The sequence below is a fragment of the Lucilia sericata genome, unplaced genomic scaffold (assembly GCF_015586225.1).
Source record: "Lucilia sericata isolate MDLA Ls3-8-SP2 unplaced genomic scaffold, ASM1558622v1 Contig000003F_arrow, whole genome shotgun sequence".
NCBI classification, from domain to species: domain Eukaryota; kingdom Metazoa; phylum Arthropoda; class Insecta; order Diptera; family Calliphoridae; genus Lucilia; species Lucilia sericata.
In genome coordinates, this window is record NW_023994044.1 from 1697292 (window position 1) to 1722817 (window position 25526).

The 25526-nt window shown below is 29.5% G+C and overlaps 2 protein-coding genes across 4 annotated transcripts in view; one reads left to right on the forward strand and one right to left on the reverse strand.

The window, feature by feature from the left end:
* The first annotated feature begins 854 nt into the window (after positions 1-854).
* The window catches only part of LOC119599839 (cytokine receptor-like), a 60468-nt gene continuing 35796 nt past the window's right edge, over positions 855-25526 (forward strand). For 2 of the 3 annotated variants that reach the window (XR_005231099.1, XM_037949749.1), the window contains exons 1-2: positions 855-1319; positions 13420-13696. Coding sequence is in view for 2 of the 3 variants with exons in the window: in XM_037949749.1 (XP_037805677.1) it covers positions 13662-13696 (35 nt within the window). In the remaining variant the exon portion in view is untranslated. The remainder of the gene's footprint in view (positions 1320-13419; positions 13697-25526) is intronic. The other variant, XM_037949757.1, reaches the window with a different exon arrangement.
* Positions 1542-25526, reverse strand: part of LOC119599871 — a 65133-nt gene continuing 41148 nt past the window's right edge. Inside the window, exon 2 of the mRNA XM_037949794.1 lies at positions 1542-1909. Coding sequence (XP_037805722.1) covers positions 1907-1909 — 3 coding nt within the window. The 3' untranslated portion in view covers positions 1542-1906. The remainder of the gene's footprint in view (positions 1910-25526) is intronic.

Below are 25526 nucleotides of genomic sequence, written 5' to 3' on the forward strand. Positions count from 1 at the left end.
TCAAATCGATACTATTTTAAAAGTGAATTTCATAAAATAGCTGCTTGCAATGTATTCATATTAATATTGGCATCAAATTGATTTTCAGAGGAGGTCCTTTTAGGATTTCTTGTGTTAATTTTGGTCCAAATTTGAGTCTACTATAGACAAAGAATGTGTATGCTTTTTGGGTCTACGACGAAATGAAAAAATAAATTTGTATGTACTATATATGGTATCATACCACTATAAAAAATAAAAAATTTGTTCTGCATAAGTCAAAAATAAACTAAGATCGTAATTTTTAAGCGAATTTAATGAAATTATGACTCAAAAAAGAATTAAAAAAATAAATTTAAAAAATTCCGGGATTTGGGATATCCTAATCCCGAAAAAATCCCGGGATTTGCAAATCTAATCCCGAAAACTCCCGGGATTTTCGGGATTTCGGAATTGGCATCCCTAGTAACTGCCAATTGTTTGTAATCATTCTGTTAATTTCAGCGAAAATTAGAACTCTAATAAATGAGTAAATGTTTGATATGTTTTGAATCCGACATTACACTTAATACTTGTTTGCTTTTGTTTTACAGGACACTGTATATTTATTCGGCTTTTCAGATACCATATGTTCTATAGAATCTATGTATGTAGTACAATTTGAACAAAGTTAAAATTTTAATTCAGCAAACATTTTCTTACGATTAAAAATACATACAAACTAATGCCAGCAGCGAGCCGACAGTTTTTGCCATATTATTTTTTTTTGTGAGTGTGTGAGCTTTTTTACATTTCATTCTTCGTTCGTTTTGACGATTTTATTTTCTCTTAACAAACTGTCAGATATTTTGTTAGTAAAAACCGATGCTCATTGTCGTTCTCAACCAAATCGTGTGCAACTCTTGGCGAGTGCGGACGTTGTGTATTTAACTTAACTCGGTTATACGTCAACAAGTTAAACGCTAGTGAAAAGAAACAAAAATTATTTTTATCAAACTAAACCCAACCAAATAAAGAAAGAAATTTACAAACTTGTTGCTAATAAATCTCACTTTACCAATTTCAATTCAACAGTTTTACACACAAAATATCCAATTTAAATAATAGTATAACAAATATTTATGTATAATACAAATTAATATAAAAATCACAAAGAAGTGGCGTTAAAAAAATTCAAAGAAAAAAATTCTGTGAAAAAATGTATAATTAAAAATACAAAAAAGTTGTTTTTCGTTGCTGTGTACTCCGAAAGGCAGATGAAAAAAAGAGTATGAGAGATGATTTTTTGTTCAAAGTTTGAAAAAAAAAAAATACAAAAACAAAATGAGAGAATCGAACAGGTAAACAAACAACAATCAGGAAAACATAAAACAAAAGAGATGTTTGCAATGCATGATTTTTGGCTTCCATTCGCTTTTGTTGTTGTATTGTGGTGGGGGTGAAAGGTGGGACGAAATTTTTAGTGTAAAAAGAAAATGAAAACAAAAACAACAATAATTCGTTAAAGATGCTGGCCTAATGGTTGTTCGTCGTTATGGCTAAAGAAATTAAATTAAATTAAATCAAGCTAAACAAACATTCAACTTTTATTCACTTAGATACAAACATACTGTGTTGTAGAAAATATAAAAAAATTGTAAACATGTCGTTGTCTTCTGTGTACGTAGTAAGTGCGTTGATAACAAACGGAAATGGAATCTGTTTAACATCCTTTTAGAGTTGGGTGTAGAATTTGCAAAAAAACAAATACATTCAGATACACACATATACTGTGTGCTTTTTAATGTAGTTTTCTCTGTTTTTGTTTTTACTGCTGCTGATGTTGCCATAGTTGTTATTGTTATTTTTTATTTTTACATATGTAACAAGTGCGCTGCTCATTTTTTATCATGTTTATCGTTATTTTATATTTTTCATCGGTGGAGTTTCACTGCAAAGAGAAGAAAATTCAATAAAGGCCAGTACAAAACTTAACAATACCAACATCAACAAGAAACAAAACATAAGTGGAAAAATGACAATAAATAAATGTTTAATACATACATTACAGACGGCCTTCTTCTGCACATACATACATATGTATGTATATATGTACACACACATACTACATGTAAGATATTTAGTCAAATACCAATAGGTGAACAATCAGTGTTGCCAGAACATTTCAGCCTCAAAATTAATTTCTAATATTATTATTAAAAACTTCACCATTAAAATTAAATAAAGTTTGTTCATATCTATATCTTTCAACATTATAACTGGGAAGTGTTCCTGTCCATGTGAGCGAGTTACAGTTAGTTATTATGCAATTATATTAGTTAAATCTATCAAATACATAAGTTTCCTTTTAGAAAATGATTTGAACATCATTTATACAGTGATAGACAATCGTTTGTATGCAACATGTTTTCTTTGATTTTTAAAGCCATTTTTGGGTTTATTGTAAAACTTTTTTTAGAAACTGGATTGAATACATCATAGTTATTAAATAATAGAAAAATATTATAAAATATTTTTCTCTAATAAAAATATCAGACAAAAAATTTATTTTCGTTGAGACATTCGTTTGTACGCAGTCATGTAATTATTACTTTTACGAGAATAATTGAATTCTTTTGAGCGAGTATTGGGGGTTTAGATATAAAATTAATATATTTTATAGCCATACGAATTATAAAAATCTTTATAAAGATATATTATTTGTAGAAATTGCGATTTGATCGCTGTCGAAGCTAAATTAGGAAATATTTTATCAAAATGTCAAAATTTTGAATTATTTTGAACAATATTTTTTAATATTTCGTAATAGATACTCATGCTGTATTAAAAATAGCATAAAACTATGAAAAACTGTTAAAAAATGGCTTCCTTACTCGATTTTACAAGAGTAATGTTACAAAAAAACTAAAAATTATGACACAAAATCCCTATTTTCTTAATGAAATAAAGACAAAAAATTTTACTCCTTGCAATAAAAGATCTATTATCATTCCTTTATCCTTGATTTAGTCATTACTGTATTAAGAATTGCTTGTAAACCAAGATTTATTAAGATTCATAAGGAGAGAAAACTGCACTCTCCATACGGCCCGATATCGGATATGAATAATTTCTAAAAGTTAATATTTTCAAGTGAAAATAAGTTAAACTTATATTATCTAAGTCGTTACAATAACGTATTGTGCGAATTGAACCAAAACGCCGCTAGAAGTACAAATTAGATTTCGATTGGAATTTTTTCACCCAAAATTAGATTTGGAATATTCTTTGATTCATTAGAAGACTGTTTAGCAGAAAAAATAATGAAAAATTGCGACTCGAGATACAATTTCTATCCAAAAATGGGTATTTGACAAGGGTTTGGATTGATTTTCCGACAAATATTTTAATTCTCTTCCTTAACCAGGCGGAATTTTAAGACACAACAAATCAAAATCATTCTTAAAATCATAGTTGAAAAGATTTATAAACAAAAAAGCATTTAAATAACATAAACAATTTTTTAAGCATGACCTTCGGAAATTCTTTTTGAAGCGCTTTAAAAATTGACCTATCCAAAATCTAATGAAATCTATTATGTCAGTAACAATTATGGAGGTCCTACTAAATGTTATGATAAGAAAAAGAGAAATGTACAAATCATTTGTATGGTTATTATAAATTATGTAAAGTGCGTACAAACAAATGTCTCAGACAAATTTGATTTTTTTCTCTGGAATTGCTAATAGAGCAAATAATATTACAATTTTATATTATAATTTTGTAACGAAGATAGTATTAAACTATTTCGCAAACCTTTTTTCTTAAAACACTATTTACTTTCTTTCAAAAGTTAAAAAAATATATTGCGTACAAACGAATGTCTACCACTGTAATTGACTTTTAAAATCTAATAAATATATGGCTCATTTACTGCAAGACCAGCATAAATCAAAAAACTTCGTTTTAACAGCATTAAATGTGTTATAATCATAAATTTTGTTAGATGGATTTACGTTTACATGAAGGTTATTTATGCAGAATTTAATCGTGATACTAGTGTTTATAAGTGAATTATTGATTTTCATTTTCTGAAGTGGACTTTGTATGGGGTCTATGTCCAAATGAAGACCGATCATTACGAAAATTGGTAGTATCCAATGTCCAATTCGGGGGGTACGGTTTTATGGGGGCTAGGTGAAATTATGGACTTATTTAACCCATTTTCAGTCCTAGGATCAAGTGCGCACAAGGTTTACATATACACACAGACGGACATAATTTAATCGACTAATCCAAACCGAAACTTTACTTTAAAGTGGGCGTAGGACCAATATTTTGGATCTTGCAAATATCAGTACAAACGCATAATACTATCCACACTATATGAAAGAGTTTAATATGATAATATATATGTATGTATGTATATATTCTAATACTTGAAATTGTTTCTAATATGGTCCTTTCTACTATAGGCTTAATTATGGAGCGATTGTCATAAAGTAGAATAATAAGAACCCATAATATATTTACTCTTGGGAGTCAACGACCAATATTTCGATTTGTTTCAAACGGAAAGGCTAAATTTAGGCATGAAACACTGCTTCAAAAACCTTTATATTGGGCTAAGTAAAGTCATATTGTCCATTTTCAATACAAAATATGTATTACACTGTGATATAAAAGTTGTTGTTTAGACTTTAAAAAATTAAAGGTTTGGTATTTTTCAACCGATTTTCAAATCTGACATTTTGTTTTAAAGATACAAGTGTTTCCTTTTAAATGTATAGTCAAATATCTGAGTTACGGCCATTTCAGTAAAAAAACTCACACTTTTTTTCAGAATTCTGGTGTATCCCTGTGTTATTAACATAGAAAATTGTGGAAATTTTCAGCTTTAAATACAAAATACCAAACAGCAACACTTAAAACAACATACTGTTGTAAAATGTTAACGAAAGAGAACAAGAACAAGAAAAATATACATAGAATTACGCACATACATAAAATTGCACAAGAATGTTTATACTCGCACATAAAAACTTGAATAGAGTTATGTAGGGTAACCTAAAAGGTTCTACAGAAACGAGGTATGATTTTTTATTTTAATACATATAGTGTATGGAAGGAAATAGTACAAACAACATGTTACAATATAAAACTTATTTGATTTTGCAATATTTCTAAATGTATCAAATTTATATTTGAGAAATTTCCAACAAATGGTCTCTTTCGGTAAGATTTTGTTTGGTAGCTCCCTTATAAGGTGCCCTTCTCAAAGAAAGGAGAATGTATGTATGCTACATCAGATCCAATGAAATACACCTAGACTATTATCGGACCAGAGTATCTATTGAGTATATAATCCACAAACTAGCCTACCGGAGGCACCCGAATTCGACGTAAGCAAGTGTAGGTATAAAAACCAAAATCTCTAACGAATTTTACAATGTAGTAGGCCCGGCCCTATTCTCTCCTTACCAAAAATCAGTAAATTGCCATTAAAACTTTTAAAAATGAATGTCTTAAGAGAAAAGTCTACAATACTTTTTTGTTATAAGAAAGAGTTCTGTAGAGTTTGGTCCATTATGACTTATTGCCGAAAAATCGATATCCGTCATACTGAGGTTAGGTCTTTTGGAGTTGATGTGGATTCCGGATCATCAACATGCACATTTCAAACATTTATTTCTTGGTATAAACGTCTAATTCGCGATAGACTCTATAAACAAACACAGATTAAATAAGTATAACGAATATAATGTGGCTATGGACATCTGTTCTAATATTGCTCGAACTTAGCTTCGGAGAATAATAACAGTGGTTACCAGTAACTGCTCTTTTGAGCTTCACACCTAAAACTAAATTTTCGGTTAACGAATTTTCTTAAGCTTTTAAAATTAAGAACAAGAATAAACTGTTGTTCACTTTCTCTGTCACTTCCTAGCCCAAAACGAGTATAGGCTCGAAGCTATAAAGAATATAAAAATTTAAGTGATACGTTTTTACATAATCTATAATCCGAGCAGATGACACTCACATCTTTGAATCTACACACATATATTTTTGATACTGATACAGAACTGTATAATAAATATCATTTACTTAGATATATCTAAAATAACGTCCATTTAATACCTAGTATGAGTAAATAAAATCTCGGGTGTGACATACCCCACCTGACTCTCATCGAACTTATTGAAAGTTGTTATTAATCACCCATCGTAGTTTACATATGTACGTGTGTGGGTATGTATATACTTGCGTATTTGACTCAATAACAATTAAATGCGTATGTTCGTGAGTATATCACCACAATAACAATCGTTATTGGCAAAAGCTGTATTTAACTTATTAACTCATTTATCAACTCTCTACTACTGACATTTGCTAAGAAAAACAAAACGCACAAAACAATACGGAGAAGACGTGGTAGAAGAATAACAACATAAAATCAGCCAGTCAGTCAATCCAACCGACCAAATAAACGTACAAAGCACTACTGTTAACAGCACTGACAACATTATTTTAAATGTTTTTTTAAGCAGAATTTCACGACTGACAAATATTCCGGGAATTTTGCAAGTATCTCTGATGTTGGGTGATTTCTCAGTTCTTTCTTTCTGCTTTTATTTTTTTTTGTTATTATTATTTTATAATAAAATTTGTAAACAGTTTAAAACGACACCAATTACTATTGCAAAAAAAAAACAATGATTATAAAAATGAGAGAAATAACAGTTGTTTTTAAGAGAAACGTCAAAACAGATTCAGTAAGCGGCTGTGTATCTCAGAATGAAACAAATTTGAATAAATTAAAATACACCAATATTATTGGCGTCATTGTATACGTCTACAATAGGGTTTCTAAATGTTTCATTACCGGAAATTGAGAAAAGAATTTATTTTTAAATAATAACTTTAAGAACCACTCTCTTAATATAGGTCATAGTTATAAAATTATCGCAAATGATCGACAATGGGACCATTGTTAAATAAACATTTTCACGGTGCATTGAAAGAACATATGCAGCTAAAACAAGATCTGGCAACTTTTCTCACACAACAATCTGACAACAGTGTGAACTGACAACTTTTTGGCAGATAAATTTACTGTCTGGCAATGAAATTGGAAGGTTTTCGTACAACAATCTGAACTGACAATTTACCTGTTGCTAACAATTTTTCATTGTCGGTACATTGCCATTATATTGCCCGATCTGCCAACGTTGTAAGATCTGACAACCGTGTATACATAGCTTTAGTGAAACTGACTTTAAAATAAGATCGAATTACAAAAAAAAATATTCCCGGAAATTTTTCCCGCTTAGAAAAACCCTAATCTCTATATATATATATATATATATATATGTATGTATTTACACTATGTTTGTGTATAATTTTGTTATTAAAAAATAATAACAAGTAAGATTAAAAAAACACAGATTTTTCTTATCACTATAATGTTAATGAATTAAACAGAAACGAAATTTTATTTTTATTTTTACACTGGCGAAAATAAAACAAACAAAATACATAATAATTAACAACAATATAAATAAACACATGTAGTTTTTGTAATTTTTTATATTGCAAAATAAATAAGAACGATAAGCCCTTGATTAATATAAATCTCAACTATTGGTTGCATATAAAAAACAATTTTTAACAAACTTTGCAAAAATTTTTTTTATAAATGTTCAGTTGAATTTTATTAGCATCGCTGGGTACTTACTGGCAACAGAATTGGATTTATTTGGCAACTACAACCGAGGGTTTACTGTATTTGTTTTGTATTAATTTCAATTGTAATATTGTTATTTTTCATGTTTTATATTTATGTACATAGTTAGTTTATTAGTTAATTACTTGTAAATGTTTTGAAATTATTTAAAAATTTATAAAAATAAACAATATTAAAGTGAATCTGCAACCTCTGTTTGCCTACGTAGGATGCTTACTATTCATATGGTAAAGAGTAAGATATTTTAAAAATTCTATTTTTGGACTGACCCATCTTGTAACATGCTGATAATTTGCATATATGCAAATGTTATATTACGTATTTACGATGTAGTACATATAACCCAACAAACATTTCACTTGTGTTTGATTTTTAACCATTACTACAAGGAGTGGCCTCAAAGACCAGCTGCTTATTTTTTAACGTAAAAATTACAAAAACAACAAATTTTGACAGCAACAAAATCAATTGCCTGTGGTTGTTGTCATTGGGTCTTTCTAAATAAACATTAAAAAATTAAATGTAGAATGACAAATAAACCAGGACTCGTAGGTCTATGATATTAACACCAGTCAATATTGATATCAATATCGACCTCTGGTATACCGAAATCATCTACTGACCCCTCAAAGTAAAACTTGTAGGGAAATGTTTAATACTTTGCCATTAGTGTAGACCATTGTCAAGCACTCAACTGATTTATCTGGTTTTGGTTTGGAGATAAACGACCTATAATCATGATGACTTTCCCTCTCAGAATTTTGTAAAATTTTTGATCATATCGCATAGATTAAAATAGTGTATTAACGCTCGTATTCGAATCATAAGCTATACTTTAATAATAATTTGATAATAATAATTTGAGACTCATTTTCGTGTCATATTTAAGTCAGTTGTGTTTGATTTTTAAATAAATATTTGTTTGACTCTGTAGGGGGCTTCCGGTCAACTGGGGCTTGATTTTCGCCATACTTTGAAACATTTATCATAATCGCTACATAACGATCAGATTTATGCGTGATCTTACGATCCGATATTTTTAGAAAATATCAGTAATTTTTTCCGTTTTATCGTCTTTTCAATAGACATGCGGCAGGCATAGCCAGATACATAGATTTATATTATAAGAGTTTAAATATGTATATACAAAATCAATATACCGCCCCATCTTTCGGTGATATAAAAATTTTCTTGATTTGAACCAGAAGAAATATTCTCAACTTTTTTTGGATTTTACAATCCTCAAAGTCGATCATATATGACAGGTGTTAATTTGTTTATAACAATTTGTTTATGACAATTGGCAACACTGGTTGACATGAAAATTATTAAGAGTGAATTCAAAGAGAAATCAATAACATAAGAGAGTGGAAAAACGATAATCAAAGTAAGCGATTTTACCACAAGAAGTAAATTCCGTTATTTATTGCAAGAAACAACAAGGTATTGAATAGTAAGTCAGCTTCCACAAAATACTTGTCACCTGTGCAGATACCAACAGCAGCATTCCATAGCTACTAACTACGTATTGACAAGTACATATCTGCCATTTCTATAAGAAATGGTCTATTGAAGTTGTTTAAATAGTTTATAAAAGGCTCATTATTATACGCAACACTAAAGTGAGGGTTATAATGTACATATGAATGTACTTATTATGTACGTATGTTTGTTTTGATATTTGTAACGCCCAGAAATAGCAGTAATATACAATATCGTTATCTAAAACTCAAAAATTCAAAATCGACTTTATTGTTGATTCTTATGTATCAAAACAAATGTGCACAAAAAAGTTAGCGACTTTATTGTTTCTCTTGTAAAATGTTATATACACTATCGGACAAAATAAAGTGCAAAAGTACTCATGTATATTCTTTCAGCGAAAAATCGGTTAAATGATTATTGAATATGGAATTTTTTTTCAAAATCATTTAGTTTATATACAATGCTACAAAAATAACAATAAAACTAAATTATTCTACTTAAAATTTTTCTGCATAACATCTAAAATTAAAATAAATTCACTTTTTTGTCGGACAAAATAAAGTGTAAATTTTATATATCATTATTTAAATTTCTTGTATATCAAAATTTTTTATCTATTTTGGTTCTGATTTTAATATCTGTATCTATTTAAGCCATTTTGGTAATTTTGTTCTCCATTATTATTCGCAATCGCTTTCCCTTCCCCTTGCTCTGAGCAACTTATTTCAATTTTCAGTGATTTTTCCTACAGTAATGTTATTTTTTAACTTTATCAAGTGCTTAAGCTTATTATCTTGCCGAAATATAAAGTTGCCCAAGTCCATTTCGAAGGCACTGATCTTAAGATTTCACTGCAATATGCTCATATAGTATTCATTGGAGCTTTTTGAATAAATTTCACCTAGGTTCCCCACACCTAACCTTAAAAATTGGACACTTACGAAGAGTCAACTGACCCATACCTTCAATCTTTCACCAACATATTTAAAAGCTTAAAATTTTTTTTCGATTTTAGTATTTAATTTCATATTTTTTAGATCAAATTTACGTGGTTGGTCAGATGAGTCCCAATTTCTACCGAAAATTTTGAAATGTCGACAATGAGTGTGAATTAAGCCCTTCAATATACAAAATTTAAAAAACAATACCCCAGGTTTCAAATATTATGGTGGAGGGCTATCGGTATTGTTACACTATTCAACTTTAAGAGCGAGAATCTTAGTGAAAATGGAGTAACTAATAACAAATGAGCAATTCACGAGCTTATTTAATAAAAATTTGGAAATAAATGCCGTAAAAATGGGTTTGGGAGACTTAATGCCTCAACCGATTCATGACTTCAAACACACGACTAAGGTTAAAAACATTATTGTAAAAAAAAAACACTGAAAAATTTGAATGACCTGCTCAGAGCATCGCCCTAAATCTAATAGATTAATATTTGACCACAATTGATCACAAAATTCCGCTGAAATAGCGAACAAAAACGGATTTCTTTTAAAAATAATAGTATGGGAGAAAGCAAGGGAAAGTGAAAGCGATTGCGAATAATAATGGTAAAATAATTACAAAAATGACTTGAGTAGATCCAGATATTCAAATCAGAACCAAAATAGATAAAAAATTTTGATATACATAAAATTAAAATAATGATATATAAAATTTACACTTTATTTTGTCCGACAAAAAAGTGAATTTACTTTAATTTTAAATGTTATACAGAAAAATTTTAGGTGGAATAAATTTGTTTTATAGTTATTTTTGTAGCATTGTATATAAACTAAATGAATTTAAAAAAAGTTCCATATTCAATAATCATTTAACAGATTTTTCGATAAAATAATGTAGCATGAGCACTTTTGCACTTTATTTTGTCCGATAGTGTATATATATAACATATATATATACATATATGTACATATATGTATACATACAGTGTCTCTCATAATTATTCGAATTTGGGTAAACTATAAAAAGAAACCAAATTTAATAATATATTTTGTGTGCAAAATAAATAAATTAATTTGTTATATTGTCTAGATAGTCCTTATGTTTGATATCACGCTTTTTAAAACTTGAAAAATTTGCATTGATTTAAATTAATTGTGCTTTTTTAAAAAAAGTCCATGAAATTGCCTCACAAAAGTATACGAATTTTTCCTGTATTTCATATTTGATCATATTATACGCAACACAAATTTTAGAATCGAATGGTTTTTATGCGTAATATTGTTTTAAGGGGTTACTATCCACGGAAAGGATATATTTTTGGCCCATTTGGTCCACAATTTTGGGGAATTTGTACCCTCTTTTCATGTAATATCATTAAAATGGCGATTTTTGGACATAATTGTAAATTTTTCTCCTTTTTTCCAGAGATAAAACAAAAATTTGATATTGGGACTTAAAAGACCCTTTGGGGTATCTAAAAATAATATCTTTTGTTACTAGAATCTGTATTTAAACGTTCCAAGATAAATTATTCTGATCATTCTTCTTTCGCTAATTCAATATATTGGAACTTAAGTCCATTTTTATAATACTAGGATCAACTATTTTCGGGGAAAGTTTTCTGGTATATATTCTTTTAGATATCAGCTTTTATACATTTTAAGTTTTCAATGTGTTGTGGAAGTGTACAACTCCAAAACATGCCTCGAAGAAACACCATTCAAAATAGTAAAATCATTATTTTTATATACCAATGGCCTCCATGCTGCATGGCACGATATCATTATGATCACATCAAAAATGTTGATATGTGTTTAAATATTATTTACTATGATCAAATTAAAACCAAAATTTAGGACTTACAGTGTTATTGTAACGGGCAACATAAGCGTGAAAGTTACGAGTAGTAAAAACTGAAATCTACTATATAGGATGACGTTTTGTTAAGGCATGTTTTGGGGTTGTATACCGCTATAATATATTGAAAATTTAAAATACATTAGTGCCAATATGTACATGAATATACACTAGACAACTTTGTCGAAAAATATCGTCCCTAGAGGTACGAAAAGGGACTTATGATCCAGATAATTCAATTAGAAACTGAAAAACGATACCAAAAATACATCTTGGAACGTTTAAGTACAGATCCTTATAACAAAAAATATTATTTTTAGATACCCTATGGGTTCTATTAAATTCCAATATTAAATTTTGGTTTTATTTCTGGAAAAAGGGTGAAAACATTACAAATATAGCCAAAAATCGCCATTTTAATGATATTTCATGAAAAGAGGGTACAAATCCCCCAAAATTGTGGACCAAATGGGTCAAAAATATATCCATGCGGTTGATAGTAACCCCTTAAAACCATATTAAGCATAAAACCATGCGATTCTAAAATTTGTGTATCGTATAATATGATCAAATATGAAATACAGGAAAAATTCGCATACTTTTGTGAAGTAGTTTCATGGACTTTTTTTAAAAAAGCACAACTAATTTAAGTAAATTTAAGTTTTCCAATTTTTAAGGGGCGTGATATCAAAACTAAGGACTATCTAGACAATATAACAAATTAATTTATTTATTTTCCACACAAAATATATTATTAAATTTGGTTTCTTTTCATAGTTTACATAAATTCGAATACTTATGAGAGACACTGTATGTATATAACATTTTACAAGCTTTACATCTTCTTCCAATTCAAAAAATACAAAAATGGAGAATGCTGCTTATGTTTCTACACCCTTCATATGTTGTACACCCCTGATATGTTAATTGTGTTCCCGAAAATGAGAGCTCATTATTATCAGTTCTCCAATTAGAGACATACATATGAAAGAAGTGGAAAAAACTTTATTAAGAGAAATTAATAATGTACTTTTTTAGGTTCGTTTGCCTTATCAGAAAACTATAAAACGTGTGTGCGGAATATTGTTATTGCTGTATGCTTTTACGTATTATTTTGATCTGGCCCACTACACATCTATAAATGTACATGCAAACATACAAACATGCTTAAACACGTTCTCTTAAATATTTATTTACAAATAGTGCATTTTAATTATGCAGCAGTTGTTGTTGTTGTTATTACTACTGTTGATGTTGGTGGTGTATTATTATTGTTGTTTGTGATTTGTTTATTTTTATACAAATTGACAAATTACGAATAAACGTGAAATAAAAACGGTACTTACATAAAACGTAAACATGTAATTGACATTTAAAGAAAAGTGTGTACAAAATTCAATTCAATTCTTTTCTTGTTTTTTTAGAGATGCGTGTGAAACTACATAATTTCTATACTCGATTCTACATAATGATTCTACATAATGATTCTACATAATGAACAAAGTTCAGTTCAAATTATCAAGATTAAATTAAAGGTGCTAATAGAATAATTGAATTGATTGACTAAATACTTAACTGGTTTGTTGTATGAAATAACGTTAAGATTGACTAAAAAATAAAAACACAAATTAAAAAAAAAAAGAAATCAACATAGAAAACTACAATTATGCAGTTAAATATCATGGATCCACAACAAATGAGGTAAGTTAGAGAAAATAAAAAAAAGTTAGGAGTGTTATCGTATTTAAAAGTTCTTACATGAGCAATGATTAAAATTTAAGGTATTTTTCGGAAACTGTCACTGTAATTAATAGACCGATCATCTCAGCATTTAGTCATTTTATTGCATATTCATACATAAATATATCAAAATATATCAGTAGACAGGGTGAGATTTCTAGTGAGAAAATTAAAGAATCATTTCCACATCAAATATTCAAAACATGAATATCACTTTAAAAAATCTATAAACAAATTTATAAAATAAAAAAAGCATTAATATTTATCCAATGTCTATTGCAAAATGCTTTTAGTAAAATATTTTTCCCACAATATTTATGTTTTCTATTAAAATTACCTACTTTAAAATAATACATACATATACATACACATGTGGACAAAAAAATAAATACACCTGTAAAAGTTCTGTTTAACAACTTATAATAAAATATTTATTGAAGATAGATTAAAAACTGAACATAACTAAATTTTTTATAAGATTTAAAATAAAAATACGAAAGAAAAATAAATTAATATCCTAAACTGCTTTCAGTCTTCTTAAAAATGTTTTAAAATGGTGGACAAAAAAATAAGTACATACATTCAGCAAAGGTACCAGAAAAGTAAATCTAATTCAATATTTTTAAATTTGTTTGTTCATTACAACTTTTGTTTGGTAGTATCGTGTGTAACAACCATTATTTTGAATAACTTTATCCACCATTTTTGGCATACCGGAGATCAGTTTTCGGTAGGTTTCCACTGGTTTTCTGGATAAATGCCCGTAATTGATTCTTATTTTGAAAACCTTCATTAGCTACTCTTCTTTTTAACTCTCCCCAAAGGTTTTCTATTAGGTTGGGATCAGGTGACTGACTTGGCCAGTCCAGTAAGACCACATCATTACCCTTAAACCAATCCTGGCACAATGTTGAGGTGTCCTTCGGATCATTATCTTGGTAGAAAATCCACCTTAAAAGCATTTTTATTCACCCTCTGGTCCGGACCAATTTGAGTAAATTTTTGTCGAAAGTTAGCCGTATCTATAATTTTTTGGCCGAAGCAAAGGAATTCTTCTGGCTATTCTACCAGGTAAATTGGCATTGTATTGTCTTCAACGAGCCGTTCGGGAAGAAATTACGTTACCAATATCTGCAGAAATGGCTCTGGAAGAGATGAAAGGGTCTTTTTTGCCATAGTAATTATACGATTATCTGTTGCTGGAGATGTTTTCTTTGGATTTCCACGGTGTTCAGCTGATGGTTGTCTCTTAAGCGCATTTTGTGCAAAAAATAAGGAACGATCCAAGGTTCCGGTAATAAAACGTAGCCTTTTCCTTATTTCTTAGCGTCAACGCAGTTCTCTTCTTTTCGATAGTTCAAAGCTTGCCTCAACCCATCTATTAAATATTTTCCCATTTATTTTATAAAAACTAAATAGAAGTTTAATAAAAATCGCAAACCTTTTCAAAAAACCGATTAAAAACTTAAAAATACAAATATAATTAAAATGTATTTTAAAAGTTCTCTACGAACAAAAAATGCCAAAATTTGAAAATGGAAGATAATTTTGTTTTTTTACAATAAATGGTATTGTCATATCGAAACCGAAAAAATAACATAGAGTTTCCAATAACACTTAAAGCCAGATTCAAATTTAATATACGAAAATGTATTGAATGGAAGTGTATTTATTTTTTTGTCTAGATGTGTATAAGTACAATAGGGTGGTCTCGGAAAAAATGTAGTAGGTACATACTGATGTTTCCATTGAAAATTAAATTTGAACCAATAATGTAATTTCTAAGTGACAATCAATTTACATATGTACATATGTATGTGTATTTATATGTGTTATATGTATGTATGTGTTATTTTATTTTTAAAAGTTATTTTTTATTGGATAAAATTCATATGTATATAAATTACTTATTTTCAATTAAAATAACGTTTCTAAATAGTTGTACTTAGCGATGTAGAAATGCATCAAAATTTCACAATTTATAAACAAATAGTTCAGATCATGCTAGATCTAGATCAGTGTCGAGAAAAAAAAATCGAATTCTGAAACCTATTAGTTATTTTTTTCTGTAAATAATTTTCAAATCAAATTTCACAATGTTAAAATAAGCAAACATAAATTCTATATCATTAATAGGAAACCACATATTTATAAACTGTGGTTTAAAATAATACGTTTTTAAATTTAAAAGTCTGTAAATATTCGTACAACATGGACTCGCAAAAGCACATCCACATTTAATATCGCTGCAATTGTTTACTGATAAAGTTTATGTAGAATTTGATCGTGTTTATAAGTGAATTATTGACCTTCAAATCATTTTCTGAAGTAGACTTTGCGTTACGTTTTTCGACTTATACAAAACTAAGTTGTGCCGATTTTTGTAGAGATATTGGAACATTTAATATAATTATGATCTCAAGAGCCTTCTATATAAAAAAGTAGGAATGTATAGTCGGGCATGGACGACCATATGATATCCTACATCATATTTTAGAAATTATTTATTTTTCATGAAGAAACTTTAGTGTTGACTTTTACCTTAATTTCGATGTATTCAATCAATCAATTTATTGATGAAAAACTAATTTTCTAAAAGAGGCTTTATATGGTGAAACATAGGCCAATCCTCATAAAATTTGCTGAATTTTATTGCTATACTAATGATTGTAGGTAAGTTTTGGACGTATTAAAGGGGGGTTTGTATGGGGGCTAGGGTCAAATATGGGCCGATCATTACAAAAATCGGCAGTTTCATTTGTGCTTATATAAAATTTAGTTGTACCGATTTTTTGGAGAGATACTAGTATATTTAACGTAGTTATGGCATAAAAAGCCCAAATCGGGAGCTCCGGTTGTATGAAGGCTAGGTGAAATAATGGACCGATTTCAATAATTTTTGGTCCAAATTATATCAAAATATCGCGATTTTTAAAATGTTAGTACTGATAAATGCTGATATTTCTTCAAAATTTATCTGGCAGCTCTTATCACAATGTTAGGGCAAAAATTGAACAGAAATCTAATGCATGATATAAAATTCGTGGTTTCAATCTTTAACCATAAATTTAAAAAACCATAGAACAATTTAAACAATACATAAAAAAAATTAAAAAAAATCAATTAAATTCCCAGGATATTTTTAAAACTTGAAAGGACACATTTTTAAGTTCTAATTTTTCTTCTAAGTGATTTTAAGTAACCAGTTGTTTGTTATATGTATATATTAGTACCAAAAAGACTTTTGAGAACCTCGTTGATAAAAATTTCTAGAACTAGTTCCAAAAATGTTCTTGAGATGTATTTGTTCTGTAAAGCTTTCATGGTAGCTTTAGTTTTATGAGCGACACAATCCGAATAAAAATCAATAATGTCGAGCAAAAATCCAAGCGTTCTTGAAGTAGTTCTGAAAGTACTGTAAATTGGCAAATTTAGAGACATTCGAACTCCTATAATTTCCGTACAAATCCCTATTTGGGAATAAATATTTCATATAAATGCAGTTAGTTATCTTCCTCAAGATGTTTCGCGGGAAACTGCATTTTTACGATAAAAATTGTTTTCAAGACAACAAAATTAAATAAAACTAGTTGTAAATATTAAAAAATATTTTATTGTTGGAGAATAATATCAATATTGTGCTTATCAATATAATTAAAGTGATAACATTTACACTTCTACTCATTATGGCTCATTAAACTTTAGCGTAAGAATGTTAATAAGATTTTAAGAAAAACACTTCAAATCTGTTTATATTTATATTCTACATGGTCATATTTTTCCACATGTAGTTTAGCGTATTAATGTATGTTTGTACGTATATCGTATGTACTTGTATTTTGAAGGTAAATATAAATAACAGATTTATATTAACTTTTCAGAGGAATTAAGTTTAAGAATGCAATCATCAAGCGATGGGCCTTTAAAATCAGAAGAAACAAGCTTTTAAAAATATTCAATGCCTGCGATACCCTACATTTGTTTAAGTAAGTAATCGAAATGTTAATACTTCACAAATTGCAAAACGTTGACTTTCTGTTTCAACAATAGAATATTAATATCTATTGAAATGTATTATATATGTGTATACTACAGTATGCCTTTGTGAAATTTAATGTCAATCGGATCATATTCACTTTAGACCTTTTGATTCTGGTCCGCCTTAATTTAATTAAGTTGCTATTATTTCCTTTATAATACCCTTTCTTAGCCGAAATCAATGTGTAATACAAAATAACGTTACCGTTACTTTTACCCTTTAAAATCAGTAGCTATCGTTAGAATTAATATTAGCTTAATTTTGAGTTCCTAATACATATGAAGCATGGATGCGAATAAGGGCGTAAAGACCACTTAGGCCAAAAACGCGTTTTTATATAATAGTGTTCAACTGATCTATTTACATCGATTCCTAAAAAGATAAAATGAAAACTCCATATTTTTCGCCAAATATTTAGCTTTAATTTGCAGGCCCTTGATTGGATATGTGGACGTGAAACGTAAAGATCCCCCCAAGGTAGATAGATATATACGTTTTCAGTTGTGAAAGAAGTTCTTGGACATTAATACTAATAACCAGATATAACCTACAAGATTTCTTTTTGATTTTATTGATTTATCTCATTAAAAACAATAAAATAGAGGGATCAAAATTTCAAAGTCTATACACGCGCCATCTTTTTTATGGTGGATTTTATAAATAGCACACTTTTATAAACTTCCCAATCTGATTTTAAAAATCTTTTAATTAAAATATAATAAAAATTATAATAATAATTTCCCAAAATTATATTTTACTCTAAATGTAGTCTGAATACATGACGTACATATATGGTACATATAAGAAATCGTAGTTTTTTCGGGTTTTTCAGAAATTTTTACATTAGGGTAGCTAGGTCTCCTTCTTGGAGCTGACCTCAGACAATTAAGGGTTAATGCATTAGTCTCATGAAATCCAAAGTAAATGGTTTTATGTTCCAATTTAGAATGTGGTGATTCATCGATTTAAAAAAGAATATCATTGGATTTTATGAGACTATGTTTTTTCAAAATTGTAAAACAGGCATTGAAATTAAAAAATAAAATTAGGACAAAAATAATTTTATACATACAAAAATGAAAAAATAAATCACAATACATTAGAATATGCACTGAAAGAGTAAAATATACTCTAAAAACTCGAAAATATGCGACGCACCATTAAAAACATGCATTTGCATATTTGGCTTCCCTGCTAATAACTATATACCTATAACTCAAAAATATGACAAATTTAAGATATTATTTAGTATTTTGAAACATATTCAACAAAAATATGTATGTGGATATGTATGTATCTTTATTCCATTTTAGCAAAATTTCAAGTATCGATTTTGGCAAGTTGTAACTCGAATTTTTTACTAAAATATTGCACAAATGGTTTATACTCTCTTATTCGGCTCCAAATATGTAACTTTTTTCTGTCTATAAATAATGTAAATAATGAAAGTATGTATGTATGTATGTAAATATGTACCACAAAAAAGTTTAAAAAACTAATAACTTCTAAACTTTGAAATTATTATTTGAATTAATTTTATATGAAAAAATTTTTTTAGTTGAAATTATATGTTTATGTTACATTAATAAACAACTATGTATGTTTAATTAATAACGCAACAATTATTTAGAAAGAAAGTAAAGTGATCATTATGTGTTTGCGTCCAAGTGTTTGTGCATTTCGTTCTTGTGTTTTTTTATTTTTAGTTCAGTTATTAACCACTCGATCACAAATAAAATAAACTGTATGAGTATCAATTTTCGAATCAAACTCACAAATCAAATATTTCCGGCTTTTGTATTAATATCATTGGTATACAGATTCATGGAAATTTCTTTTGTCTCTTAAATAAATCATTTTTGCAAAAGATTATGTTACTTTATATGTATATTTATATATAAATAGATTATTTTGCCAACTAACAAATTCTTATTAAATCTGACATATTGTTTTATCTTTTAAATATTTGGATTGAGTAAATACAGTGAAACTATGCTGTAGCGAACTGCGTAAGTGTAATAGGATGTATGTTATATAAGATCAGTATAAATACATCTGTTGCGCTCTCCTTTACCATATTCTCTGGAGGGAATCGAATTTATTTTTTGGTCTCAAACTTCAATAACGTGCACACTGATACTATTATCCAATCCCTAGACCAGTCTTATGTTGACCGGGTGCTCCGTAACTGGATCAACTACATGCTAAGGAACAGATGGGAAAAAGGTATTTCGCAGTATACCACATGGTCTCATTTTGTCACCTTTACTCTGGGATATCACGATTAATACCCTCCTAAGGACCCTTACTGAGAAAGGACTTAGACCTGTCTGCTATGCAGATGATGTCGTAATACCTTTAAAGGGAAAGGATCCAAATTACTTGTATAGAAGAGCTGAGGAGGCTTTGAATACGGCCTCGGGCTGGGCTCAACCTCTTTTGACAAGAAAGACAAACATTTCTAGGTATACTGAACCTTGCTTCCTGGACAAGAAGATACCGATGACAGACAAAGTTAAGTACTTAGGTGTAATTCTCGACCGGAAATTAAAATGGAGGCACCACCTAGAGGATAGGATCAACAAGGCACATCGGTGCTGGGCGATATGTAGGAGAACTATAGGCATGAAATGGGGTCTTAGTCCTACTATGACAAATTGGCTTTATAAAAGTGTAATTATACCAATTCTAGCTTATGCATCAATAATCTGGTGGACTGCTTTGGACAAAAAGTGTATTATCAAACTACTACAGGGAGTTCAGCGTACATACTGCTTGGGTATAAGTGGTGCCAAGTGTACTACTTCAACCAAAACTCTGGAAACGTTGCTAGATATTTCACCCATTAAAACATATTTAAGATATGAGGCGGCGCTTACAACCGAACGGCTCTTTACTTTAGGCGAACTGGCCAAAAGCGGTTGTAGGACACGTCATCAATGTATACTGGACAAATTGGAAGGTTATACCCAATCATCGGACGTGCCTGATCGCATACCAGACACAGAATATGTCGGAAAATTTTGAAACACTGATCCCAGATAGAATGTCTTGGTCAAGCGGAAAACTAGAGCAAATACCAGTAGGAATCCGTTTTTACACGGATGGCTCTAAATTGGGAGATAGAGTGTACCTGGGGTTCTAACCAGAAGGCAATTAGGGCGATATCAGGTTATAGAATTAAATTTAAGACCGTATTGGATTGTAAGAAAGCTTTAACTGAATACTCTCTCAGAGGTAAGGTTTCATCATATGGGTACCAGGCCACTCGGGAGTAGTCTGCAACGAAAGGGCGAATGTAATAGCTTTAAAGGGAAGAGAGCTGGAGGTAGTTAACCTGACGAACGCAAAACCATTCGATGCAACAAAAACTGAATTAAAAATATAGGTGAGAGAATCCCATGAGGCCTCTTGAATAATGAAACCACAAAGATACTATGTGGTGACTGATGAGAATAAGATGAGAAATCTCTTCAAAGTGAGCAAGTCTGAAGTTAGTATGATGGTACGTATTCTGAGTGGACACACAGGATTACGAGCACACACAGGATTACGAGCACATGTATACAAAATTGGCCATGCTGATTCAGACGAATGTAGAGCATGTGGAGAGGATAGTGAAAACCTGGATCACTTTCTTTACCACTGTCAAGCATTCGTCGAAGTTAGATGGAAGAGATATTCCGGAAATAACATTCCTGACTAACACTGATTGGAAAATTCTTAGGAATTACGTCCAGGAAACTGAGTTTCTGAACATTGAAAAATAATATTTTCAGTGAACAATTTTTTGTTTCATGAAAAGGAGCGCACAACAGGCCCGATAGTGGCCTAGGTGTATTTCTTCGGATTTTATGTACTATACATCCTATCAACCTAACCTGGTCTCAAACTTCTTCAGACACAAAGGTTTTTTCTTCAGACATTAAGGCCGTAGCTCAAATTTATGCGTTAGAGTTATCGAAACGGCTATTGAAGAAATCAATATTATTTACATGGTTTCATATTAATAGACTTAAACGCATACGGAAATATTCAAATATCCCTGTTCTCATTTGAGTTAGGATGAATCACCTTTATAACTATGCTTCAGTGTATTACCAGCATCATTGCGTATGAACAATAAAGTCAAATGATGAACATTCCAATGAAAAAGGGAAACCAAACGAAACAAATATTCACACGTGTGCTCCTTACAAATAAACAAATAAAAAACATGAAAACAGCAGTTAGTTGAAGACAGAAGACTCGTTTAACAAAACGCGTACAAAATGACTCTTATGAAATGATTGAAAATGATTAAGTGGCTTGGCTGTCTTCTGCAAAAAATCGAAACGTATCTATAGTAGGATTGCCCACAAAAAACAATGTGCGATATTTCCAAATAAGATATCCTTGTAGAAAAAGTTGTATTAGTTCCTCAACAAGTTCTAGAATATCTCATGTAATCGTCCCACTTTGATGTTGAGACTAATGATTTTTGTACGAATAGTCGGAAGTGGTTCGCAGGAAGCGTTATGGAGTCGACGCCGTTATTTAGAACGTTTATAAGGTTAGTTTTTTCATCAATTATTTTTGTTAGAAACTATCATAGGTTCTTTAGAAGCGTTGTTTAAGTAGTATACATTCGTTGGGACGAGTTCTTTCTTTAATGATTTTTGTTTGAAATGTCATTAATGCTTTTTATAATTTATACATACATTTTGGAACCACTTTTAAGTATATTTACATATTTCTATCGAAAAAGCTTGATATCACTGATAGCAATTTGTTCCCAAAGAACTGGTTTCTGAAATTTTAAGTTCTGTACAAAACATGACGAATTCAGCAACGACTATGACATGTCATAGATGTTTCCATAAGACGTCTTAATAAAATAATCCAATTGGGTACTTTTAGAGAACAAATTCAAATTACAAGCACAAAATTTTCACCGATTTCAAATACCCCAGCTTAGAAAAAGAACTGCTTAGAAATAACAGACTTATTTCCAGTTTGTAGAGATTTCTTTCATTAGTAGGCACAACAACAAATAATTTTTGTTTCACGGGTCCTTTGAGGAATTTCTTTAATATTCCGAACCTCCATACATATTTTGATAGCTGGAGGTTCTAATATAAAATCAACGTCCAAAAATAGTGCTAGGTCTTTAGAATTAGTCCATAAATTTTCAGGTCAAAAATAATTATAACTGTTTTGTAAATCTTCACGTACATTAGAAGAACTTTTCCAAAAATCATTTAGAGAGTCTTCATCGGCATGGTTTTCAAATTAGAATGACTCCTCTGCTGACATCCCAGACAACCTGACGTTGAGTTTCATGACCGCTGGATTTTTTTTTTTTTTTTTTTTGAATTTCTCTTCAAGTTATCGATGAAGTTTCTATTTCTCATTTTGTTTTGGTTGCCAATTAAGTAAATAGGTAATGTAGTAGTAAATTTTTTGTAAATTGGTGGAAAACCATTATTGTTGAACTCGGGTTTCTTAGCAAAAGCTTACGGATTTCCTGAAGTTACTCAGATACCACAGATTTTTTGGAACTAATATTATAACATTTATAAATGGTGTTTATGTTTTGTGCACATCTTTTTCGCGGACTTCCTAAGCCTTTAGACTTAACTTAATTTTCTTTGATTTATAACTGGGCCGCCCTAATGTACGTACATATACATATGTATGTACGTACTTGAATCTTTTTATTTTACTGCTTTCATAGAAGAGTTGAATAAAACGAAAAATTTAACATTTGATGCAACACTTAAACTATCCCTACACTTGCTGACAGGTAATCTTAACTTGGGAAATGTTTTTAAATTTGGTTATATTTTCAATTCAAAAAAATATTTGAATTCATTTTGAAACTATCCAAAGTGTAGAAATAAAGTGAGATTAGAAACCCCAATTTTAAAACTATTCTCATGAGAGTCTCATGAAGAAAACTCGTTTTTAGATCGCTTATACGAAACCCCGATCTCGTTCGACTCTATACCAGAATCTTGTATATAAAGTATTAGGATGTATTTTTCGAATTTATAATTCCAAATTTTGTGGACGATTTCAGATAAGAAAGTTATTACAATATCTGCAGAAAGATGACCCAAATGTATATCATGTTTTGGTAACATTATTTTTGTCGAGGGAGAATTTTTGCAATGAAATTCGTACTATCGGTAGAGCCTTCAAGGCTTACATACATTCTTCGTTGCCTTACAAAGGTAGGAGCTTATGAAAATTTCAATATAAATTTTATTGTATTTCTTCGAGTCTCTATATTAGGTCGAAATAGATAATGGACGTTTAACTTTTGGATTGCTAATACGATTTGCAAAATATGTATATGGTATAGAAACCCTTGCGACCTAAGGTGTTTTTTATCTCTTTAAAATACGTTATTGGGGACAAGTTTAGATTTCTTTGGTAAAGTGCTTTCAATACAATAATTTCCAGTCGCTTACACTTGTTAAGTGGACTAAAACTTTGCTGATAAATTTTTGCAAAAATAACTTCAAATACAATTTTCACAAAAAGTACGTTTTTGAGAACAATAAATTCTAAAATGCAAACTATGGAAAGTTTTCAAATCCAACTTTTTGTCAGTGTTTTATTCTTTGAATAGTGTCGTTTCTCAAAAGAAGTGTGTAAATCTTAAGTTAACACTTTTATATGTTTGCCAAGTACATGATATATTTAGCTAAATGAAAATACAAATTAAATATTTATTTTAATAGAAAAATGTTGCTTGTGTTACAAACTGTTTGCAGAAACTAAAAATAGTTTTCGGATTCGCAGTAAAGTTGTGGCATCGGGTATGACAATAAAATTCCAAACAACACTTAATAAAAAGCTCTACATTTCAAAGAAAGATACTTACATATTTGTTTTGATGTTATGTATTGTTTGTAGTGGCTGACTGGTTACTGGATATCTGCTGATAAAGATGATGTCTGGGACTGTTGTGGTTCATTTTCTAACATACATATGTACGATCATATGCAGGAACATACACTTACTATATATCAGAGCTGTAAATGAATCATTTTTTATTTAAATTCGTTACAAACTAGCTAAATTTTGAATTAATTCTTTTCACAACAAACAAGAATTGAATGAAATTTGAATCAATTCAAACGAATTAGGCAGAAATTACTTTTATTTCCAATTTAAATGAATTTGTTCGTTTTCAATTCAAATTAATGCTTTTTTCTAATTCATTTGAATTAATTCGAAATCAATTTAATTCAAATGATTTGGAAATGGATGGCAATTCACTTGAATTAGAAACGAATTCCAATTCATTCTACAAATTCATTTACATTAGAATCAAATTGCAATTCCTTTTTACCCTATTCGTTTGAATTGACTCAAATTTCATTTAATAAGTTTTTTTGTATGATAAGAATTAATTTATAATTGTTTAATTCAGTGCATAAATGATTCGCGAATTAATTGAAAAATCAATGATTCATTTACAGCTCTGCTGTATATAAACGTATTTTATTCAGGTTTTTTTTTTAGATTTATTTGTTAGCAGTATTTTGTTCATTTAATTTGTTCGAATTTGAAAATTGGTTGGTAATTTTTTTGTTTTGCCTTGTTTGATACATTTTGTGCTGTGGATCATAATAATGATGATCATGATTAAACTTGGTCTGTCTTGTCTAAAATATGTGCATATATTTGTTGTTGGTTTTGCCTGTCAAACTGTTGGTATATTTACCTTTTAAAGTCGGTTAAAATTAAGCCTGCTCAACT